At 43.8% G+C, this 20,445-nt stretch overlaps 1 protein-coding gene and 1 long non-coding RNA gene across 7 annotated transcripts; one reads left to right on the forward strand and one right to left on the reverse strand.

Moving 5' to 3' along the window:
• Positions 1-1,127: 1,127 nt before the first annotated feature.
• On the reverse strand, positions 1,128-2,327 carry LOC103636190 (uncharacterized). Its single transcript, XR_557855.4, has 2 exons — positions 1,795-2,327; positions 1,128-1,656 (listed from the first exon to the last, which is right to left on the reverse strand). It is a non-coding gene; the product is annotated as an uncharacterized lncRNA (long non-coding RNA).
• An 11,040-nt stretch (positions 2,328-13,367) lies between these two features.
• Positions 13,368-18,649, forward strand: LOC100279742 (uncharacterized). 6 transcript variants are annotated; one of them, XR_556750.2, is made up of 12 exons: positions 13,372-13,608; positions 14,216-14,408; positions 14,479-14,564; positions 15,041-15,125; positions 16,081-16,159; positions 16,309-16,436; positions 16,546-16,632; positions 16,737-16,849; positions 17,590-17,720; positions 17,863-17,991; positions 18,064-18,147; positions 18,229-18,619. XR_556750.2 is itself a non-coding variant. In NM_001360992.1 (11 exons), exons 1-10 carry the CDS (start codon positions 13,562-13,564, stop codon positions 17,973-17,975), a joined length of 1,062 nt encoding a protein of 353 aa, NP_001347921.1. In that variant the 5' UTR covers positions 13,368-13,561; the 3' UTR covers positions 17,976-17,991; positions 18,229-18,649. The 6 variants fall into 6 exon arrangements, 2 of the variants coding, with proteins under 2 accessions (NP_001347921.1, XP_035817316.1); XR_002263935.2 differs by having other exon boundaries at positions 18,081-18,147; XR_004851782.1 differs by having other exon boundaries at positions 13,523-13,608; positions 13,765-14,408.
• The last annotated feature ends 1,796 nt before the right edge of the window (positions 18,650-20,445 follow it).

Genomic DNA, 20,445 nt, shown 5'->3' on the forward strand with positions numbered 1-20,445 from the left:
GCTACGAGCATTTTAGACAGAAGATAAAGAAGAAAATATCTACGATCATGATAATGCAAACCATTACAATATGTTATATCTGTGTACTGAAAAACTAGAGTTTATGTCCCATCCAAGTTATGATAACTGACAATCTAATTTACATTTTACAAGTCACAGAAAAAGAGAAGCAGCACAATGCAAAAGTTGTGTAACGCCCCGAATTTTGCAGTTGAATTTTTTTTCTTTTCTTTACTCGCCAAAATTCGGGCGTTACCTTTTCTTTTTCTTTTTGCCCTCGCTACACCTTGACCTTTTCCAAAGTTCTAGCGGGATTCGGTTTGGATTTCCCGTGTAAGAAAAACCCTAAATACTTTATGTTGTTTGATGCACCATGCCGAACCTTGCATTTCTTTTGATTGCTTTGAAAGTGCAAATGCATTCATGTAGAAAGATCGGATTTCGAAAATGAGAAGATCTTTTCTTTCTTTTTTCTCTCTCTCTTTCTCTCTCCTCTTTTTCTCTCTCTCCCGCGCCGTGGGCCGACCCCGGCCGGCCCAGCCGCCCCTGGCGCCCCCCCCTTGGGCCCAAAAGGCCCAACCGCCCCCCCACCTCCCCTTTTTCCCCAAATTCTTTCTCTCTCCCTCTCATTTTCTCCCATTTTCTCTCCCTCACCCTAAGCCGCCGCCGCCCCTACCCCCTGCCCTAGCGCCGCCCCTCCCCGTCGCCGATCGGCCGCCCCGCCCCGCCCCGCCCCGTCCCCGTCGCCGGTGAGCCCCCTCCCCCTCTCCTCCCTTCCCCATTCCCCCCCTCCCCTTTCCCCTTGCCGCTCGGCGCCTTGGCCGCCGCCATGGCCGGCTCGGCCCGCCCCGCCCGGCCGCGCCCTGGCCGGCTCGGCCAGCCCCCGGCCGTGCCCCCCGCCGGCGCTAGAGCTGGGCGTTCGGGTTTACCCGGTATTTCGGGTCGGGTTTTTTGGGTTTTTTATATTTCGGGTTTTAAACATCTAAACCCGAACTTGTACCCGTAATGTCGGGTACCCGTAATGTCGGGTACCCGTAATTTTGGGTACCCGTAATTTCGGGTACGGGTTCGGGTAATACCAAAATACCCATAGTCAATATTTCAGTGAAACAATAATAGAGAGAATATAGACTATAGAGTACACAGACACAGTACACATTATTTAAAAATTAAAACAGTGAAACAATATTCCAGTCACAGATTATTTAAAAATTAAAACAGTGAAATAGTGCACAACAGCTGAACGGCATCAGGCTTCAGACATCAGCCATCAGGCGTCTGCACTAGCTTAGGCTTCACCGCACGTCCGCACTAGCTCAGGCTTCACCACTTCAGTCCATAGCTGAACGCCTGAACGGCATCATGCGGCATGCGCATTGCGCAGTGGCAGACTGGCAGTGTGGCACAGGCACTAGCTCAGGCACAAGGCGCACAACGGCACAAGTGCACAATGGCACAAGCACAACAGTCAATAGAGAACAGACAACAGGCGGTCAGGTCTAAGCACCGCACAACAGAACAGACAACACCAATTCAATCCATAGTACCTATCTCCATGTCTAAGCACCGCACAACACCAATTCAGACAACACTAAGCACTAAGCAGTAAGCACCGCACAGGACCACTCTCCAATCTCCATGTCTCCATACTAGTACCTGTTCAACAGCAAAAGGCAGACAACACCAATTCAGTCCAGAGATTTCAGCATAGGATTTCAATTAGGAACAACACCAATTTCAGTCCAGAGATTTGAGCAAATTAGCGCAGAACAAAAAGGCCAGGTGATTTCATACCAGATTATCAGCATGAAGCCAAGCCATGAACTGGCGCAGTGGCTTGCCGACGACGACTTGGCTGCTGGAGCGTTAGGCGCTGGCCGAGGGGCGAGGGCGCTGGCCGCCTGATGCTGTCAAGCTGGCCAGCTGGGCGGTGCGCGCTGCCGCTGGCCGAGGGCGCTGGCCGGCTGGCCGCCTAATGGCTGTACGCCTGTACCGCTGGACGCTGGTCGCTGGCCACCTGACGCGGTGATGGCTGGTCGCCTGTCGCCGGCGACCGTCGTGCTGGGCTGCTGGCTTGCTGCCTTGCCTTGCCTGGTGCCGACTGCCGAGTGCTGAGTGCTGACCTCGGAGCGAGAGCGACAGCGTCGGAGCCTTCAGTCTTGCAGCCAGCAGCCGTCACCTCCAGTCCTCCAGGGAGCTAGCCAGCTAGGGTTTGCCGTTTGTGGCGTCTCACGGTCTCAGCTCTCAGGGTCTGGCCGTGGAGCGTGGACGACTGGCCGACTGGGAATTGGGATGGGAGTCTGCGTCTAGCTCTGGGCCTCTGGCCGTCTGGGGCTGGGCCGCTGGGACTGGGAGCTTGGGCGCTCTGGCGCGCAGCGCGCTGCTGCTTGGGCCTTGGGCCACTATCCGCGAGACCGTGAGTCCGTGACCGTGAGGACTGAGGGGCGATGGCGCGCTGCCAGCAGACTTCGGGTAGTATGGGTACTTCGGGTACCGTAGCATAATACCCGATTAGGCCCGAATTTAATTCGGGTATTTAGTTTTGTTACCCGCAAATGCTATTCGGGTAACGGGTATTGGGCTATACGGGTACGGGTTCGGGTATTTCGGGTACAGGGCTTCGGGCTCGGGTTTTATGCCCAGTGCTAGCCGGCGCGCCCCCTGGCCGCCCAGCCGTCCGCCCGCCCGGCCCCTTGGCCGCCTGGCCGCCCTGGCCGGCGCGCCCCCTGGCCGCCTTGGCTGCGCGCTCGCCTGGCCGTTTGGCCGGCTCGGCCGCCTGGCCAGCCCGACCCCCCCCGCGCGCTCGCCTGGCCGCCGGTTCAACCGGGCCGGTTCAGCCGCCCCGCCGCCCAGCTCGCCGCCCAGCTCGCCGCCCAGCCGGCCGGTTCAACCGCCCCTAGGGCCGGTTCAACCGCCCCCCTTTTTTTTATTTGTTTTATTTTATTTTATTTACTTTCTGTGATCATAGCTATTTTATTTTAAGTAGGCTAATCGTTGTTCATATGCCATTGAAATAGGAAGTTTAATTTAAAATTCCGTTATGCTAATTGATTCATGTAGTTAATTGTTTATCTCGTGCGATGTTGATCAACTTAAAATGATTAGGTTCCCACTAGTGCATATAACAGAATTCTTTTGTTAAGAACCAATTGTAATTGATCGTTAGTGCATAAGATTTAACCCCCTGCGAGACCCTTTCCCGTTTCTTTCTAACCATAACAAATGCGATATCGAATGTCATACTTGATGCATATTCGCTTTATTTGTTTCCTTGTATGGTGTACTGTTCTTTTGTATTAAATATGTGGATGTATGTATGTTTGCAATCGCATAGAGAACGATTCGGTCGAAGAGCCCGAGGAACCCGCAGGAGAAGCCCCTGAGCAGCAGTCGTTTGGTGGAGGCAAGTGTCCTTTGACCTATCTCTGTCCTATTCACTATTTAATTCACCCCCCGCATTACACCTTTATACCTAAGGATTGACTAGCTTTTGTTATCCCTGTCCTTGTTTACCTATTTGGGTTGGATTATTACTGTTTAGCTTTATGCTATTGCTCAACTCTAATCAATGAACATGATGAGATTATCTATGATACGCTGTTTTCCCTTCTCTTATTATGATGTTGTACTTGTGACCTTCAAGGGGGCTCGAGCGGTTTCTCGAGTGCCTCTCCGTAAGGACCTGTTCTATGGATGACCGCCCGGGAAAACAGTGCAACCATGAGGGTGGAATGGGGTGCCCTTAGCTGAATAATTAGAGGATCCGGGATGTAGTTCACTTAGCCGTCGTGCCGTCAATGGGGCTCGGTGTATGCGGCTCGCTCTGCCAAGTTTGGGTTCGCCCCTTGGGGAGGAGTGCGGTGCATTTAGGAAACCTAACGGGTGACTACAGCCCCGGGGAATCTTTGTAAAGGCTACGTAGTGAAACCCTGCCTATTCACCTTGGTAGTGTTTAAGGGTTTGATCGGCCCGAGGCAAGAGGGAATCACGGCTTGTGGGTAAAGTGCACAACCTCTGCAGAGTGTTATGAAACTGATATATCAGCCGTGCTCGCGGTTATGAGCGGCCAAGGGAGCTCCAGTGATTAGTGGTACTTGATCAGAGACATTGTGGTACAGGTGGTTATGAGATTGATGGTTTTGGTTATGACTATGGTGCTGGTAAGTGGTATTCTTTCCGTTTGGAAAGGGTACATCGGGTTAATAACTTGGGTTAATGCTAAAACTTGGCTTTCTACTAGTAAATAATAATCTGACCAACTAAAAGCAACTGCTTGACTTATCCCCACATAAAGCTAGTCCACTACAGCCAAACAGGATACTTGCTGAGTATGTTGATGTGTACTCACCCTTGCTCTACACACCAAACCCCCCCCCCAGGTTGTCAGCATTGCAACCACTGCTCAGGCGAAGATGAAGCTGTGGAAGGAGACTTCCAGGAGTTCCAAGATTACGACGAGTTCTAGGTGTGGGTTAGCGGCAACCCCCAGTCGGCTGCCTGTGAAGGCCGCGTTATCTACGTTTCTTTTCCGCACTTTGATTTATTGTAAGAACTATATGGACGTCTCAGACGTATGATGTAATCGACTATTTCCCTTATTAATACTATTTTGAGCACTGTGTGATGATGTCCATATTATGTAGCTGCTGTGTACGTGAATAACTGATCCTGGCACGTACATGGTTCGCATTCGGTTTGCCTTCTAAAACCGGGTGTGACAAGTTGATTGATTATTATTGCAAGAAAAAGCATTGCAAATATATGAACACCAAGAAAGACATGTCCTTTCATTAGTACTCCAATGTGACGGAGTAACGTAGCGATGCCCTTGATCATGAAATGGTTTCTAATATCAATAACCTTTATTGGGTGACGTAATACATTTACACAAAAAAGCATCGAAGGACCAAACAGTGCATAGACCAGAAGGTTCTTATACAACTAAATCAAATACAAGGTTACACATTCATAACGCAAAAGAAGAGCATAAGCTTCGTTAATCACACGATTCCATGTAGTTATTGTAATTTTTATTCTAGCTAACGGAAAGTGAGAACCATACATATGGTAGGTATTTATAAATTCAGTTATTTTTATAAAAAGAAAACAAAAGGAGCTTTAATTCCGGTGGAACCATTTAAGATCTGACAATGAATCCGTAAGATATGGAATTCAGAACAACACAAGATTCATGTCCTTGACATTATTAACATCCATATAAACTCTGCAATATTCATGTCTAATTTCTGGCAATATGAAGTCCAAGGAAGAAGAGTAACCTGCTCACTGTGGCCTTGAAGAAAATACATCACTCGACTATCGACCGCAGGCAATGAAACAAGAGAGCCGGCACATGCATGCCACAACTCAGAATTCAGGCACTTGTGCTCTTCAGCTTCTGAAAAAAGGCAAAAGCATTTGAGCATAAGACATAACTGAATGAAGTTTACAAATAATCTCATAAATGAAGTGGTAGTTGTAGATCTACAAAGCATCTTACAAACAAATCCTAGTTCATGAAATGGTACTAAGAAAGTATTATTATGAGCAGAATGGCAAGGTTTTTAGTATAAAATGGATATAATTGTTAATAAAAAACATGTTTCTAGAAAAAGAAATATTATGAACGGAGTCTGCATCAAGAACCTCATATTTCATTACTAATTTGCTTACGCTGAATTAGACAAAGTGCTGAAGAAGAATAACAACAATTGCAAAACATGTCAATGGCTTAATAAATCACCCAACAGAGGAGTGAGGCGAGCTCAGAGCCCACCACATTGGATCACATAATGAATAAGGAATTTAAATCAAGGGGCAGAAGCAAACCAACAACTTATCTAGTTATCCTACAGATTTAAACCACCTCACAAAAAAGACAGTACTAGTGTACTATGTAATATGCGCATAGCACAAAATCTGGTACAAACTGTGAAATGAATGCTAACAAGCGATGTCGTACCTAGCAAAAACACAATTCAAAACTATATTCTTTGATACTGAGTATACTATCATTGTCAGCCATATAAAAAAAGATAAGATCTATAGAAGTACCACACAAATAAAGAGATCAAAAGCACTAACGGGTAGTAGCATACAATAGCATACATAGAGTAGCAATTCGTATCTAAACTGAGATTCAGACCTAAAAAACATAGGACACCGAAACTAGACCTAAAAACAAAAAATGATGAATGAAATTAAAGAAACAAAGAAACATTAAAGGGCCACGGCAAAAAATGATTTCTGAAAAAGGATTCACCTCGAGGGTCGCACCTGCTCTGGCACCACGTTGGCAGCAACCATCATCATCACAGCATAGGCACCAGCAGGCCGGCGATGACCGCACAGGCTCTGGCACCACGAGGCCGTGGACGGAAATCGACGCTGGCCATGGACGGAAATCGACGCTGCGAGGTGGTCTGGCAGAGTGGAGCCTCGTTGGAGGGTTGAAGGCGACACAGTTGTGGTATAGACACCGGAAGTGGTTATGCGGAGATAGAACTTAGGAGCCGAAGTGAAGGAGGCGGATGTGGCGCGGAGGAGCACGGAGGGCGGTGCCATGGATGGGGATGAGGAATGGGAGAACGTGTGCTAGGGTTGCCGCAGGGAATGCGAATTGACCGGGTAGGTGGGGACGTCGGGATAAACATGGATTGACTGAACCAAGTTGTCTGCATCAGTTACATTTCGGATGGGTTGGACCAGAGGATATTATTAGACCAGGGCTTCTTCTATCCATGGGAAGCCCAGGGCTCTTAATAGATATACTATATATAGTTTATATATTAAGAGCCCTGGACTTCCAATAACTAGAGAAAGCCCAGGTCGAACGGTGCAATCCGGTCAAGCCGGACCAGGTCCGGACGTCTATAAAACAAGACCCGGAGTGCTAGGGTTCAGTTTTTCACGCTCCACCCCGATTCATTAGCGACAGCGCGTGCGACGACGGCGGTTGCCCGAGAGCGTGCGCGGTGATGAACTCCCAGCCGGTGGTCACGGCTCCCTGACCTCGACGCGCGGTGGTGGCGGTTCCTAGGTCTGCGGCGACGGCTCCCCGATCCAGAGGGCGAGCGATAGCGGGACCCTTGTGCGGGCAAGCGGCAGCGTCCCTGGGGCCCCGAGGCGGCGGCACTTCCAAGGCCGGCGAGCAAGAGGCACCCCTCAACATGCGAGTAGCGACAGCGACGCATGAGGCGCGATGATCGCGCGTGACATCCTCCGATCCGGCGCAGTTTGGGCGGCCCGAGTGACGACCTACATTTGTGCTTGTGTCATCGACGACGTCCTCCGGCCACTACCTCATCTGATTCGTGTTTTCTTTTCGATTATTGTGTTTTATGTCTACTGCATATATTATTTACGCTAAAAATTGTACGATTTTATGCTTGAACACGGAGTTCGTATATCAGTTTGCTGCATGCATATTAGAAAGGCAATTCCTTGATTTATGCTGTTCGTAATTATCATAAAAAATCAAATCAAATCACTTATGTTCGTAAATGCTAGATTTTTACGTCTGCCATAAAATCGTCTCTAATTTTTGCTGGCGTTCTTAGTTGAACCGATATATTATGCTATACGGTGTAAGTATTTATGCGACGTTGTATAAGAATTTATGCTCTATGTGACTCATGTCATCCAATTTTTTGCGCGCATGAACTGGAAAGAAAAATATAATCCAAAATTTGCGCGCATGCAATGAAAACTCCCACGATTTACCATAATTTTTGAATCTATATAAAAATAGAAACCGCATGCATGCGGCTGCCATGTTTTTCGGATCTGCCATAAAAATAGAATCGTAATAACAACCTACTAGAGCTATCACTCACATTGGCTCGGTATTTACGCTATCAACCTACTAGAGATTTTATGCTCAAAACTTAAGATTTTTACGCTCCAACCTGAAGATGCGTCCACCAGTGAACAACATGCCAGATTTTTTTACGCAGTGTACCAAATTGCATAAATACCTACTCCGTGTAGTATAATTAGTAGCAGTATATATCATAAACTAGTTCTAATGTGTTTAGCTGCATGGCTGTTGGAGGGATCCTATATTTATGAAGGAAATAAAACATTAAATACGATTTTTGTTTCTATGCATGCAACTCATTTCCTTTCATTGCACATTCTTTCCATTATAAATTCGTGCGCATGCAGCTGGTAACATATTTTTACGCAGTATACCGAATTGCATAATTATCTATACAGTGTAACATATTTAGTATCAGTATATATCATAAAATGATCCTTACGCATCTAGCTGCATGGCTGTTGCAGTGATCCTAAATTTATGGAGGAAATAAAACATTTGAAAATAGAAACAGCAACACATATCTTTCCTAAATTTAAGCGCATGTAAGGGAACATATTAGAATCATGCATGCATTCCTTTTTTGCGCGCAGAGACGTGGGACGGGTGGCGCACCCGATAGCCTGGTTGAGTCAACGCGCTGGGTTGAACTAGGTTGCAGGGGTGGTAGGCCTGGGCTTCCTTTAACTATTGGAAGCCCAGGGCTTCCGTTATATATATATATATATATATGTGTGTGTGTGTGTGTGTGTGTTACGAGCCATGTGATTCCAATAACTAAAGGAATCCCTGGCCCAACGGTGCCATCTAGTTTAGTCGTACCACATTCGGACGTCTATAAAAGGAACCCTAGGTCGCTAGGGTTCATTTTTTGATGCCCACCATCCCGACGCACGAGCGACGACGCCCCCTCACACGGTAGCGGTGGTTACCGTGGCACGAGCGGCGACGGCGACCCAGGAGGCACCAGCAGCGACAGCATGGCCCCAGAGGCGCGAGCGAGCGACGATGCCCCCTTCGCACGGCAGCGGTGGTTCCCCAAGGAGCGAGCGGTGATGACGACCCCGGAGGCGCAAGCGCCGGCCGTGGCCCAGGGAGGCGCGAGCGGCCAGAGCCTCGTGCGACAGCGGCAACCAAAGGCGCGCGCGAGGCATGACAGTCTCCGGCGGTGGTGGCCACACGGGGTTGAGAAAGACCCGACCCTTTGTGGGAACCTCAACAAGGAGTAGGGTACCTTTGTGGTGTGATCGAATCTCAATAAAAATCGTGTATCGTGTGCTTTTTTGGGTGTGTTTTTGTCTCTCATCTTCTCAGATCTTAAATTCACTTAGTTGGTTTTAATTCAAAGCTCCAACTGTGTTTATTGTTAGTAGATCTCAATAGTTTTAATTAAGTTTGCAGTTGAACATGAGAAACCCGGTTGAACCGGCCTTGCCTATTGAACTGTGTGTTCTCACAAAATCTCGAAGTTTTTGTTGAGATTCGCAGGTGTAGTCAATTCACCCCCTCTAGGCTATTTTCAATTGGTATCAGAGCTTCGTACCTCATTTATAGCGCTTAAACGCGTGAGAAAATGGTCATGTCATCTCCAAGGAACAATGAGGATCCCATCATCGAGGAGATCTTGACCACAACAAGTGGTGAGGAGTTGGACCCTTAGATCCTTGACATCACCATGAAGCTTGCTGAAAAGATGTTCCTCAAAATGAAAGAGGACGAGGCCAAGAGAAAGGTTGAAAAATAAGAAGCAAGGAGAAAAGTCGAGGAAGAAGACAAAGGAAAGAAGAAGATCGACTACAACGACGATTTGGTTGAACTCCTGATGTCTAAGGTAATGAGAAAAATGAACACTAACACCGAGGAGTCACCAAGTAAGAGTAAGGTTCACGAGTTCAATAAAGTTCCTTTTGATTATTCTAGATATTTTGTACCAAACTTCTCTTTGGAACCACTCACAAAACTTCCAACTCTTAGTGAGTTAAATTATGATGAGTGGGCCGATAAGATGATGTTTGATGTGTATGGAGTGATGGATCACTTATCTATTGGTCGCCTTGTTGCAGATGATCGTTCATGTGTGATGGCTTAGGAGGTGTTTGGTTCCTTTAGTCACCTCTTAAACTTTAGTTCCTACAAAATTCTATTTCGAAGACCTATTTTAGTCACACTTTAGTCACTCCATTTAATATTTTAGGACTAAAAATAACTAAACTAAAGTTTAGAAGGTGTGAACCAAACACCTCGTTAGCTTGTATGGACACTAATGTGGGTAGCTATATCCTTTTTAGAGTAGGTTTGATCTTGATAGGCTAGACTTGGCGCCATACTAGTAATAGTCCCAAACCTTGGGTCGCTTAAGTGATTGTAAGTACACATAGAGGCGAAGCCAGTTCTAAAACTATGGCGATGCAGGAAAATATATAATTTAATAGCAATATATGGTAAAAAATATGATGAGTGGTATTTTTTTCTTAGCCCGATGCCAGTGCACCAGGGAAGATCCTGAGTACGTTGTTTTCTATTTCATAATGAAATAGAGGGTTATGCCCCTGAAAGTCGCCTAGAGGGGGGTGAATAGGGCGAATCTGAAATTTACAAACTTAAGCACACACTACAAGCCGGGGTTAGTGTTAAAAATGAATTCGAGTCCGAGTGAGAGGGGAAAACAAATCAACCAAGAAATAAAGCGGATGAACACGATGATTTGTTTTACCGAGGTTCGGTTCTAAAGAACCTAGTCCCCGTTGAGGTGGTCACAAAGACCGGTTCTCTTTCAACCCTTTCCCTCTCTCAAACGATCACCTAGACCGAGTGAGCTTTCTTCTTTACTTCTCACGGGCCACTTAGACCCCGCAAGGACCACCACACAATTGGTGTCTCTTGCCTTTCTTACAAAGCAGTTGAGAGTAACAAGGAAAATAAAAGAAGCCAACCAAGCAAACAAGAGCAACAAGAAACACAAGTGATCCTCTCACAAGCCCTAATGAGCTAGAGTTGAATTTGGGACTTTGAGTGGATCGATCGCTTGATTTGTGTCTTGGAGTGAAGTCTATTGCTCTTGTATGGAATGCAATGTGTGGAATGCTTGGATGGTTAGAGTGGAGGTGGTTGGGGGTATTTATAGCACTCAACCACCAAACAATCGTTGGGGTTGGCCTGCTGTCGATGGGCGCACCGGACAGTCCGGTGCGCCACTGGACACTGTCCGGTGCGCCAGACACATCACCCAACTGTTAGGGTTCGGGAGCTTCTGACCGTTGGAGGCTTTGTCCTCTAGTGGCACCGGATAGTCCGGTGCCGCACCGGACAAGCACTGTTCACTGTCCGGTGCACCTCTGACGAGTGCTCTGACTTCGGCGCGCACTGTTCGCGCACCGTAGCTCTGCGTCCACGCTTTTGCAGTCGACCGTTGCGCTGGATAGCCTTTACTCCGCTGGTGCACCGGACAGTCTGGTGGCACATCGGACAGTCCGATGAATTATAGCGGAGCGCGCCCTGAGAAAACCCAAGAGTGGAGAGTTGGACACTGTCCGATGGCACACCGGACAGTCCGGTGCGTCAGACCAGGGCACTCTTAGTTTCTTTGCTCCTTTGTTTTTGAACCCTTTCTTCAATCTTTTATTGTTTTGTGTTGAATCTTTATGCACCCGTAGATCATATAATCTAGAGCAAACTAGTTAGTCCAATATTTGTGTTGGGCATTCAACCACCAAAATTATTTTTGGGAAAAGGTTAACCCTATTTCCCTTTCAGCCCCTTCATAATTTTTTTTCCATATTTGTTACCAATATGTTTCATAGGAGAAAATTATTCTAGCATAGCAAGCAAGTTCGTTCCAACTTCATGACGAAAACATTTTAACATCACTAGAAAAAATGCTACAAACATTTTAACATCATTAGGGAAAAAATGCTACACATAGGACAAAAATGTTTATGCTATATTTATGTAAAATAAAAATATTACAAAAAAATCGGAACACAATTTTAAATAGACCAATAACAAATTTTACATTAGGCTAGTGAAAAATAAGCGAAAAACTTTCACTGATCTATTCGAAACAGTTCGAAGCAGAAGAAAGAGAACGAAGTGTCATGAGCATTACCAGTTTTCTCATGACAACAGAAAAAACTTTCACTGATCCGAAATAGAACGAGAACGAGTGCTCGACGCTTTGCCGAGTGCTTTCTATCGGGTACTCGGCAAAGAAGTATTTGCCGAATGCTGAGTGTCGCACTCGATAAAGTCCTGCTCTCGGTAACGATCGCGTTTACCAAGAGTAGGACTCCCGGTACAGGAAGACACTCGGCAAAGACAACTTTGCTGAATGCAAACACTCGACGAACGACAAAGAAGCCGTTGCCGATGTACAGTTCGTCGAGCTTTCTTTACCGAGTGTCACACTCGGCAAAGCCTTCGCCAAGTATTTTCCGAGCTTTGCTGAGTGCTTTAGACACTCAACAAATATGTCGATTCCGGTAGTGCTCATCTCATATTCTAAATTTCACTCTGTATTATAAAGCTATATGCACGATTTGTTGGCTATAAGGTTATTTTCAATAGCTTAGAACATGTTTAGTAATGTTGTTTTAAAATACTATAATTTTGAAATACCACCGTTTATAATTATATATGACACAAATACTATAATATTACTTTATTATAATAAAATCATAGTATTTAAAACTGAGATTTGTTTGGTTCTATTGGAAAACCAAAGTATACGTACAGGGAACATATGAAAATTGATATCCTAACTTCAAAAATACCACATTTTGGTAAATCATGGTATTTAAAATTATGTTTTGCTATACCAATCAAACAACTTTTGTTTCCAACACCACGGTATCATCAAATATCATAGTAGTATTTAGGGATGGGCATTTTAAAACCGAAACCTGAACTCGAACCGAACCCGAATAGACCGAATTATCGGTCTATTCGGGTTTTCGGGTTCGGGTTCGGTTCCTATAGGTGCTATATTTCGGGGTATAGGTTCGAGTTCGGTTCCTAACCTTTAAAATCCGAATAGACCGAATAACCTGAAATATAAAAAAGCTCATAATATATGATGATATTATTATATGATTTATGAACTTATTAGCTAAAAATTGTGATATCATCTTAAAGATAGTATATATATCTTAGTATGCTATTTTTTATAGTCACTTGTTGTAATAATAATACTTCTAATTAATTATTATTTGTATGCATTTTAATAAAAGATAATAGTCTCTCTACTATTGGAGTCTATTCGGTGGACCGAATAGACCGAACCGAAATTGTCGGTCTATTCGGATTTAATTCCTAAAATTATTTTAAAATTTTCGATTCTCATTTTACATAATCCAAAATTTCAAAAACCCGAATAGATAAAACCGAATTACCCTATAAACCGAATGGCCAGCCATAGTAGTATTGCTTCAAAACTGTAAAATTACTACGTTTTAAAACAGAGCCTTATCTATTTTTATATCTTATTTCAAATTTTATATAAACAATAACTAGTGCTGTGTACTTAAAACATATGCGTGATCGGCTGACTATAGCCTGAACGCTACTCATGCGCGTGCACGGTGCACCTGAAGAAACGAGCCATTTACCGCGCGGACAAGCAAGCAAACTGCCCAGAAGAACGGCTCTCCACTTCACACCTGTTTGCTGTTTTTCATCTCCCGTTCACCTCGCGTGCCGCATGCGCGACAACTAGAGCGACCGCCGCCGCTCTACGCCCAGCTGCCCATGTCTTCGTCGGGCCCTTCGCCGGCGACGGGAACCCACCACACCAGGTATGCACGCCCCTTCTCTTCCTTCCTTGCTGTGCAAAATTGGGCACTCGAACCCTAGCTTGCGCTATTTGTATTCGGATCTGATCTAATCAAAAGGGTACACATTCGATTTTTTTTACCGATCCATGTCCTTTATTTGTCTGCTCCTGATTCTAGGTGGATCTGGCAATATGGTACTTGCAAGTTACAAGTTAGCATTTGCTCCAATTGTCTACTAACTTATTCCGTGGCCATCACAAATTGATCTAAATTTCTGACTATTGGTATCAATATATATATATGGTATACAGTAATTTCCATGTCCTACACTGTGAGTATTTGCTATTGATCCTAAATGTGCACTAGTTTTATGCTGATAAATGGTTATATATGTGGCCATAATTTCTAATCATTTTGATGTGAGAGCTATGCGAGAAATGTGACTTGAGCAAGATGTGCAGCTACTTGATTTGTACTCTTTCTACCTTCATATGTATATTTATTTCCCTTACTATCATATTCACGCCAAACCTATTTTAGCTTGTCTTTCCAAATATATATACCAGTCAATTTGTCACTTTGTTGGCTACCTTTTGGTGTTAAAACTGCTGTGTTTTGCCCTTTGCAGGTCAACACCGTTGCAAGTAATTCATGTTTTGGGAAACTTCATGAGAATTTGGTCTGTTTACTCCTTGTATAGCTACCTATCCAACAGTGGAGATTCAATAGTTGGCTTTATCTTCAGTTGTCTTGTACCCACTTCAGTCATATTCTTGGTCTTACAGAAGCCTTGGAAAGGCCGACCTTTGCCCAACTCACAGGTTCCATCATACTTTTTTCTCGAGATTACTTCACCAGTTATTAGATGTGCACTTATGTTCATTCTTTCAGGTTGTTCCTACAGTTGTCAATGGAGGAATCCTGGCATTCTACTTTGTATTATGGGGTAAAGGACTTCTTGCTTGTGGTCCACTAGTGTAAGTATCTTGTTCTATCAGGACCATGGATTTTTCACATAGCTGCATGGTCTGTAGTGTGTGGTGCGGTGCATTTATGCCAGGGAATATCTAGTTCAATCTCCACCTATGTGCAATGTTTAAAGAATGCTGCGAGCCAGTGATATCAGATCATTGTGGAAACAAATTACACTTCATGGACATCAACCGTAGGACATTTGTATGTCGTCCTTACCTGTTGATCTAATGCATGATATGATGATAGTCATTCTGACTTGAGAGCTGCACACATGAATTTGCATGATTGCATTTGGGGATGGGGAGTTGCACTTACTCTCCTCGGGTTGTGCAGTATGATTCTGAACACTTCAACAGAAAAACAGCATTTCATTACCATTAACCACATCATTGGTATATTTTGCACTGCTTTGAGCATACTAAAGAAGCATTTACTGGCACTTCTATCTAAACTCATTTTTGCTGTCTATCGAGTCTAGTGCTCTACTGGCAGAGTATGCAGGTGCTGTTCTTGGAGTTCTCTCTGCTGCTTTATATGGAAGGAAATCTAACATCTGGAAAAAGGCAAGTTGCTGATGAACTTATGATGCTTTGATTTCCTTGCTATATGATTGTTCTATGATATTTAGGCCCTGTTTGGTTCCTTTAGTCACTAGACTAAATTTTAGTGACTAAAGTTTAGTTGCTAAAGTAACCTGTTTGGTTCCAGTAACTAAACCGAACTAAAGAGCATTAATTGCTGTGAATAATGACTGTTTTACCCCTATTAATTAATGGATGTTTGCTATAAGAAGAAAGTTGAGAGGGCAAATAAGGTAAAAATACTACTTTAGTCCCTTTTAGTCACCCCTTGGTGACTAAAGAACTAAAGTTTAGTCACCCCATTTTAGTCACCATGTTTGCTTTTTTAGGGACTAAAAGTGACTAAAATTTAGTCACTAAACTTTAGTCACCCCTAACCAAACGGGGCCTTACTTATTTAGGCAACAAGCATAAGGAATTATTGATCGTACGTGGCACTATAACCTTAACTATTGTCTATTAACTGTTTTTAGTCCGTTTGATACGTACCAATGCATTTTCTTTCAGTAAATATTGTGTTCACAAGCACTGGCAAAGATATTTGGCCAATAACTGTACAAGAAATGTAGATATGGGCACAGGAATACCATATCTTTTGTCAGCAGTCCATTTTGCTTGGAAGTTATGAGCTGCTTCATTCTTAAAAGGCTAACATGGTTTAGAATTGTGATTGAATTGATGATCTTTAAGCACAAAATAAGTGTACACATGTTGCACTTACACCACATGTGCATGTTTTTCAGCAAAGTTATACAGTCAACAACTATGATAGCTGTACAAATAATTAAGGAATTCTTCTTTCTGATGATCCTGTTGCATGTCAACTCTACAATGTGTTCTGCCATGTTCAGCAGACTTTCAACAAACTCTAGTATTTTGAAGTAGAAATTGCTAATTTTCTAGGAGATGATATTAACTGTTTCCCCTGGTTTTTTAGATTGGTGGACTTGCTGCTATGTTGGCAGCATATTATCTCTTGTCAAATGGATGGTCTACAAGAACCCATTCTCCTCTATGTATCCGACTACATTGATATCTTCCTGAAATGGTTTACTGAGTTAATGTGAATAACTCTGCATTTTTGGCAGTTAAAGTATCTCTATCTACAAATTAATTTGTAATGGACTCATCTAAACCCGTTTGGGAAGACCTTAACTTCATACAGATAGCTTTGGAAGTGAACCAGTGGAGAAGGCAGCACAAACTATTGGAGTGAAAGCAATGATGGTGCCAATTACTGCTGGGATCTTGTCTGCTTTAAGGAGAGTATTAGCTCGGCGTGTTTCTCTCAAGGTAGGCCAGCTTCTGTTATCTTCTCTATCAAACCCCCCCTTCAGGGCACTATCAATGCACCATCATTTTATATACAGGAATTGACAGTCACCATTGTTTTATTCTACAGAATCAACTTAAAAGGCGGCTCCATGCTATAACTATTGCTTCTGCTACTTGTTTCCTTTTTCCGTTTGCCATGTGGGATACGATCCTAGTAAGTACTCTCCGTTTATGCTCTAATTATTTCTGGGCTTGGGAGGATTTGTAGGTCTCTCCTTGATATAGTATAGTGATTTTTTTTTGTTTTCTTGATTGCAGGGTTCGGCATCTGACAGCATTGTTAAATTACAACTACCAAGTTGGGCATACTTTAGTACTGTTTTATTTGGAATGGTGCTTATATTCTATGTTGACAATGTTGCTGAAGAAAAGTAAGATCTTTTATTGGAAGGAAAGAGTTTTTTTCTTAAAAGCTAATTTAAAAATATTCTTATATATCATCAGATCGCAAAGTGAACCTTGAGCACTTGTTTTGTTATCATCGGTTAGGCTGTCTCTAGCGGCCTTACCTATCCTACATCCTATCTCAAACTCCGCTTTGTAAACAGTGTGGTCTGTAATGCAAAACAATGTTTTGCACGGTCATATGCACGATCTACTGGGCACAACCTATCAGTGAACGAGCCTGTAGCTGAGCTGGTTAGGTGGCTCTTCCCGAATTTCATATTAGAGTTAAAAAAAGATCCCCTTGTGGCTCGTATGTCCCACGCCACCAAAGTACAGGTCTGGCCTAGGTCATGGTTGTTATCATATGAGCTATGGTGCCGTTGTGTAGGAGCAGTACAGTCTCGAGGTTTTTTTTTGACAGCCTTCTTAGCAAGATGCCTGGGGGCTGTCTTACCTCCCGTATATCAAGTTTTTTTTTGCAGTCCGAGCCAAATCTTCAGTATATTATAGATTTGAAATTATTTCTCAAATATCTTCATGTATAACAATATTAGACAATACTTTTGGGTGCTTCTTGAAGTATTTTTATTGGCTTTTATACTATGAAATATGAATCCTAACTCATAAGTCATAAGACATGAATGGCCTCCCTTTAGTTAACTGTCAATTGTGCTTCGTGGTTAACCTTCGCTCCGTGTTTGTAATGCGTTTACTTGGTTGGCAGGTTGCATCTGGTCTTCTCTTCTCCAAGGCACTTAATGGTCTCAACAGGTTGCATCATCGTGTTGGAAACAGTGTACCAAATGGATTTCTCCCTTTTAGGATTTCTGGTCTGTTCTGTTATTTTGGGATTCGGTGAGTTTCGAGGTCTTACTCTTTGTATCCATGATTGGATTCTAAAATTACTCTCAGCTGTACTGCTATGACAGTTGGAAAAACCTTTTCTCCATCTCCTGAATATTTCATACCCAAAATGAGCATGGTTATCCTTTTGTAGGTATTTCTGAAGCAACCTCCTTGGAACGCTCAAAGAAAAGCCCTTTAGAGACCCATGAACTATCGAATGGGGTGTTCCACAATCAATTGCCTATTTCAGAACTTCCAAGCTGAAGAATATATGACCTAGGTGAGGGAGATGCATTGAAAACAAAATTCTGTATTTACTTAAGTATGAATTTTGAATTACTTATCTGTTAAGGTTGAGATCGGTGAAAGTTAATATTACACAACACGTTTCAAGAGTGGACTGTTACGGTTTGAGTAGTAACGAAGAATATTAAAGGTCTTTATATCTCCCTAACATGTTCATATAGTCCCTCAACCAACATATTTTAACCCATCTTTTCCTATTCTTGTACCCCAGCTACGACGTTGTGAATGGCTGCGGTTGCACACCTCAAGCTCAATGGTTCGATTCTTTGCGTGAAGGTTTTAACGAGACAGAAAACACGGATGTTTTTGACCTGCCAATGCCCAATGTGTCTTTGTAATCCTCCATTATTGTTGGCCACCTGCATCCTGTACATGTGAACAACTCAAGTAGATGTGTATCCGTATTCCCCTTGCAGATATTGCAATTGTCACAGCATCCTGTTTAACTGCTTGGGTAGTTTCGAAAATTTGTTTTTCTCACTTGGAGACGCAGATGGTTCAAGCTGTTAACAGAAGTGCACTGATTGTTCTTTTTCAGAGGCTGAAACCTGTATGTAACCCGTCCATGATATGATTAACAAGCTGACTTTATCTTTGACCTATTCGTGAATGCAATCAGCGAGTCTCCTGCATGCTGCAGCGCCACTCATGTCAGTCCTGTGCTAGCTCAAAGCCTTGCAGAAAAAGAAGCCATGCGTTTGACCTGTAGGCATATCCCTGTTTGGATACTTTCCATTCTAATAATCATAATTTAGATATAGATCAATTAATCTAATAGTGATGAAAGCAATTAATCTAATATGGATTGAATAATCATAATTTAGATATAGATCAATTAATCTAATAGTGATGAAAGCAATTAATCTAATATGGATTGGAGAGCAAGCTGAAGAGTTACTTATAAATTGTGAGTAGAAATTACATAAAATCAATTTTCATCCATCGTCTCATAAATTTGAGATAGACTTATATCTAAACTTTAAAAAATAGTGATGAAATGTTAAATTCTAAGTCAAATAACCTACTTTATTAATTAGATTTCAATTCCTTTAAAATAAACGGGTCCTAAGGGAAATGATTTGAACCCTTCAATCAATAACTGATCAACCACTTAGAAAGTTGATAAGTGCATTCTATGTCATTAGCATCACATTTATTTTACGACACACTGCACCCCATGAATAGTATGATATAAGTTGTCTCCATACTTTGACCCAAATATGTGCTTTTAGCATTTGAGTACAAAAGTGTTATTTTCTGAAATGCACATATTTAGGGAGGAGGAAACTATATCATATGATTCAAAATCTTATTTATCAAATCTTATGTAAGCCTTAAATGTGTTGTCATCAATCACCAAAAAGGGAGAGATTCAAAGTGCATTAATCCCTTTTGTGAGTTTTGGTGATTTGGATAACAACACGTTTAAAGGTCTAACGAGTTTGCTAAGTGTTGAACAGGAAATTCAGTATGATGAACATACTTAAATAGTGTATAATGATCAGTGAACAAAGGTTCAACATAAGGTTAAATAACCAATGATACTGTCGGAGAGCAAATCTCCGGCCGGGTGGCGGAGTGCACCCGCCCTAAATCCTAAGATGAGGAGGGGCCTAAGCGTTTTGCTTGTTAGTTGGAAAATGGGAAGAACACAAGAACACACAAGGCTCTAGAGTGGTTCGGGCCGCCAAAGCGTAACACCCTACTCCACTGTGTGATGTATTGCTTGAGAGCTTGTATGAACTTGTGAGTGTCTGAGTGAGCCTAAAAGATTGAGCTTCAAAGATTGAGCTTGTGTGTAACGTCGCATGCCTCCCCTTTTATAGCTGAAGGGGGGCATGGACAAAGGTACTGGGCCCCGACATGTGGGCCCAGGGACATAAAGAATATAGCGCTTGGAGCCACCAGTGTTTGCTGCTGGGGCAATCTTCTTGTGCCCTGACGCCCGAGATCTCCGTATCCTCGGCGTGCAGGGGAAGCTTCATGTAGAAGGGATGATGGGTACTGTGCGCCGCTCGACACGGGCGCACTGTTCGCCAACAGACTGGTCAGGCGCGCCGTCTGCTGGGTGACCCTGACGCCGTCTGCCGGCGGATTGGACATGACACATTAAATGCTGAGAGGACGCATCGTCCGTTAGCGTGGTGGCAGGCGGCGCGTCCTTTCCGCAATAAATGCAAAGACTGCACAGCCGTATGAGCCTTACGTCAGGCTCGGCCCGTTGGCTTGTGTCACAGGCCACAAGCCACGCGGTCGCGGCGGGTTTCCGCCTGAGCGGGGAGCGTAGGGCAAGGCCTGGACACGTGTTGGCACCGGACCCCTATTTGTGCCGGGGTCCTCTCCGTCCCGAGACCTTGCTAAGGCCCGGACCTCACTCGGGGGGACCCGACGTGTCTCCTCGGGAGCTCCGGACACGTACTCACAGGGG

The sequence above is a fragment of the Zea mays genome, chromosome 8, assembly GCF_902167145.1.
Source record: "Zea mays cultivar B73 chromosome 8, Zm-B73-REFERENCE-NAM-5.0, whole genome shotgun sequence".
Taxonomy (NCBI): domain Eukaryota; kingdom Viridiplantae; phylum Streptophyta; class Magnoliopsida; order Poales; family Poaceae; genus Zea; species Zea mays.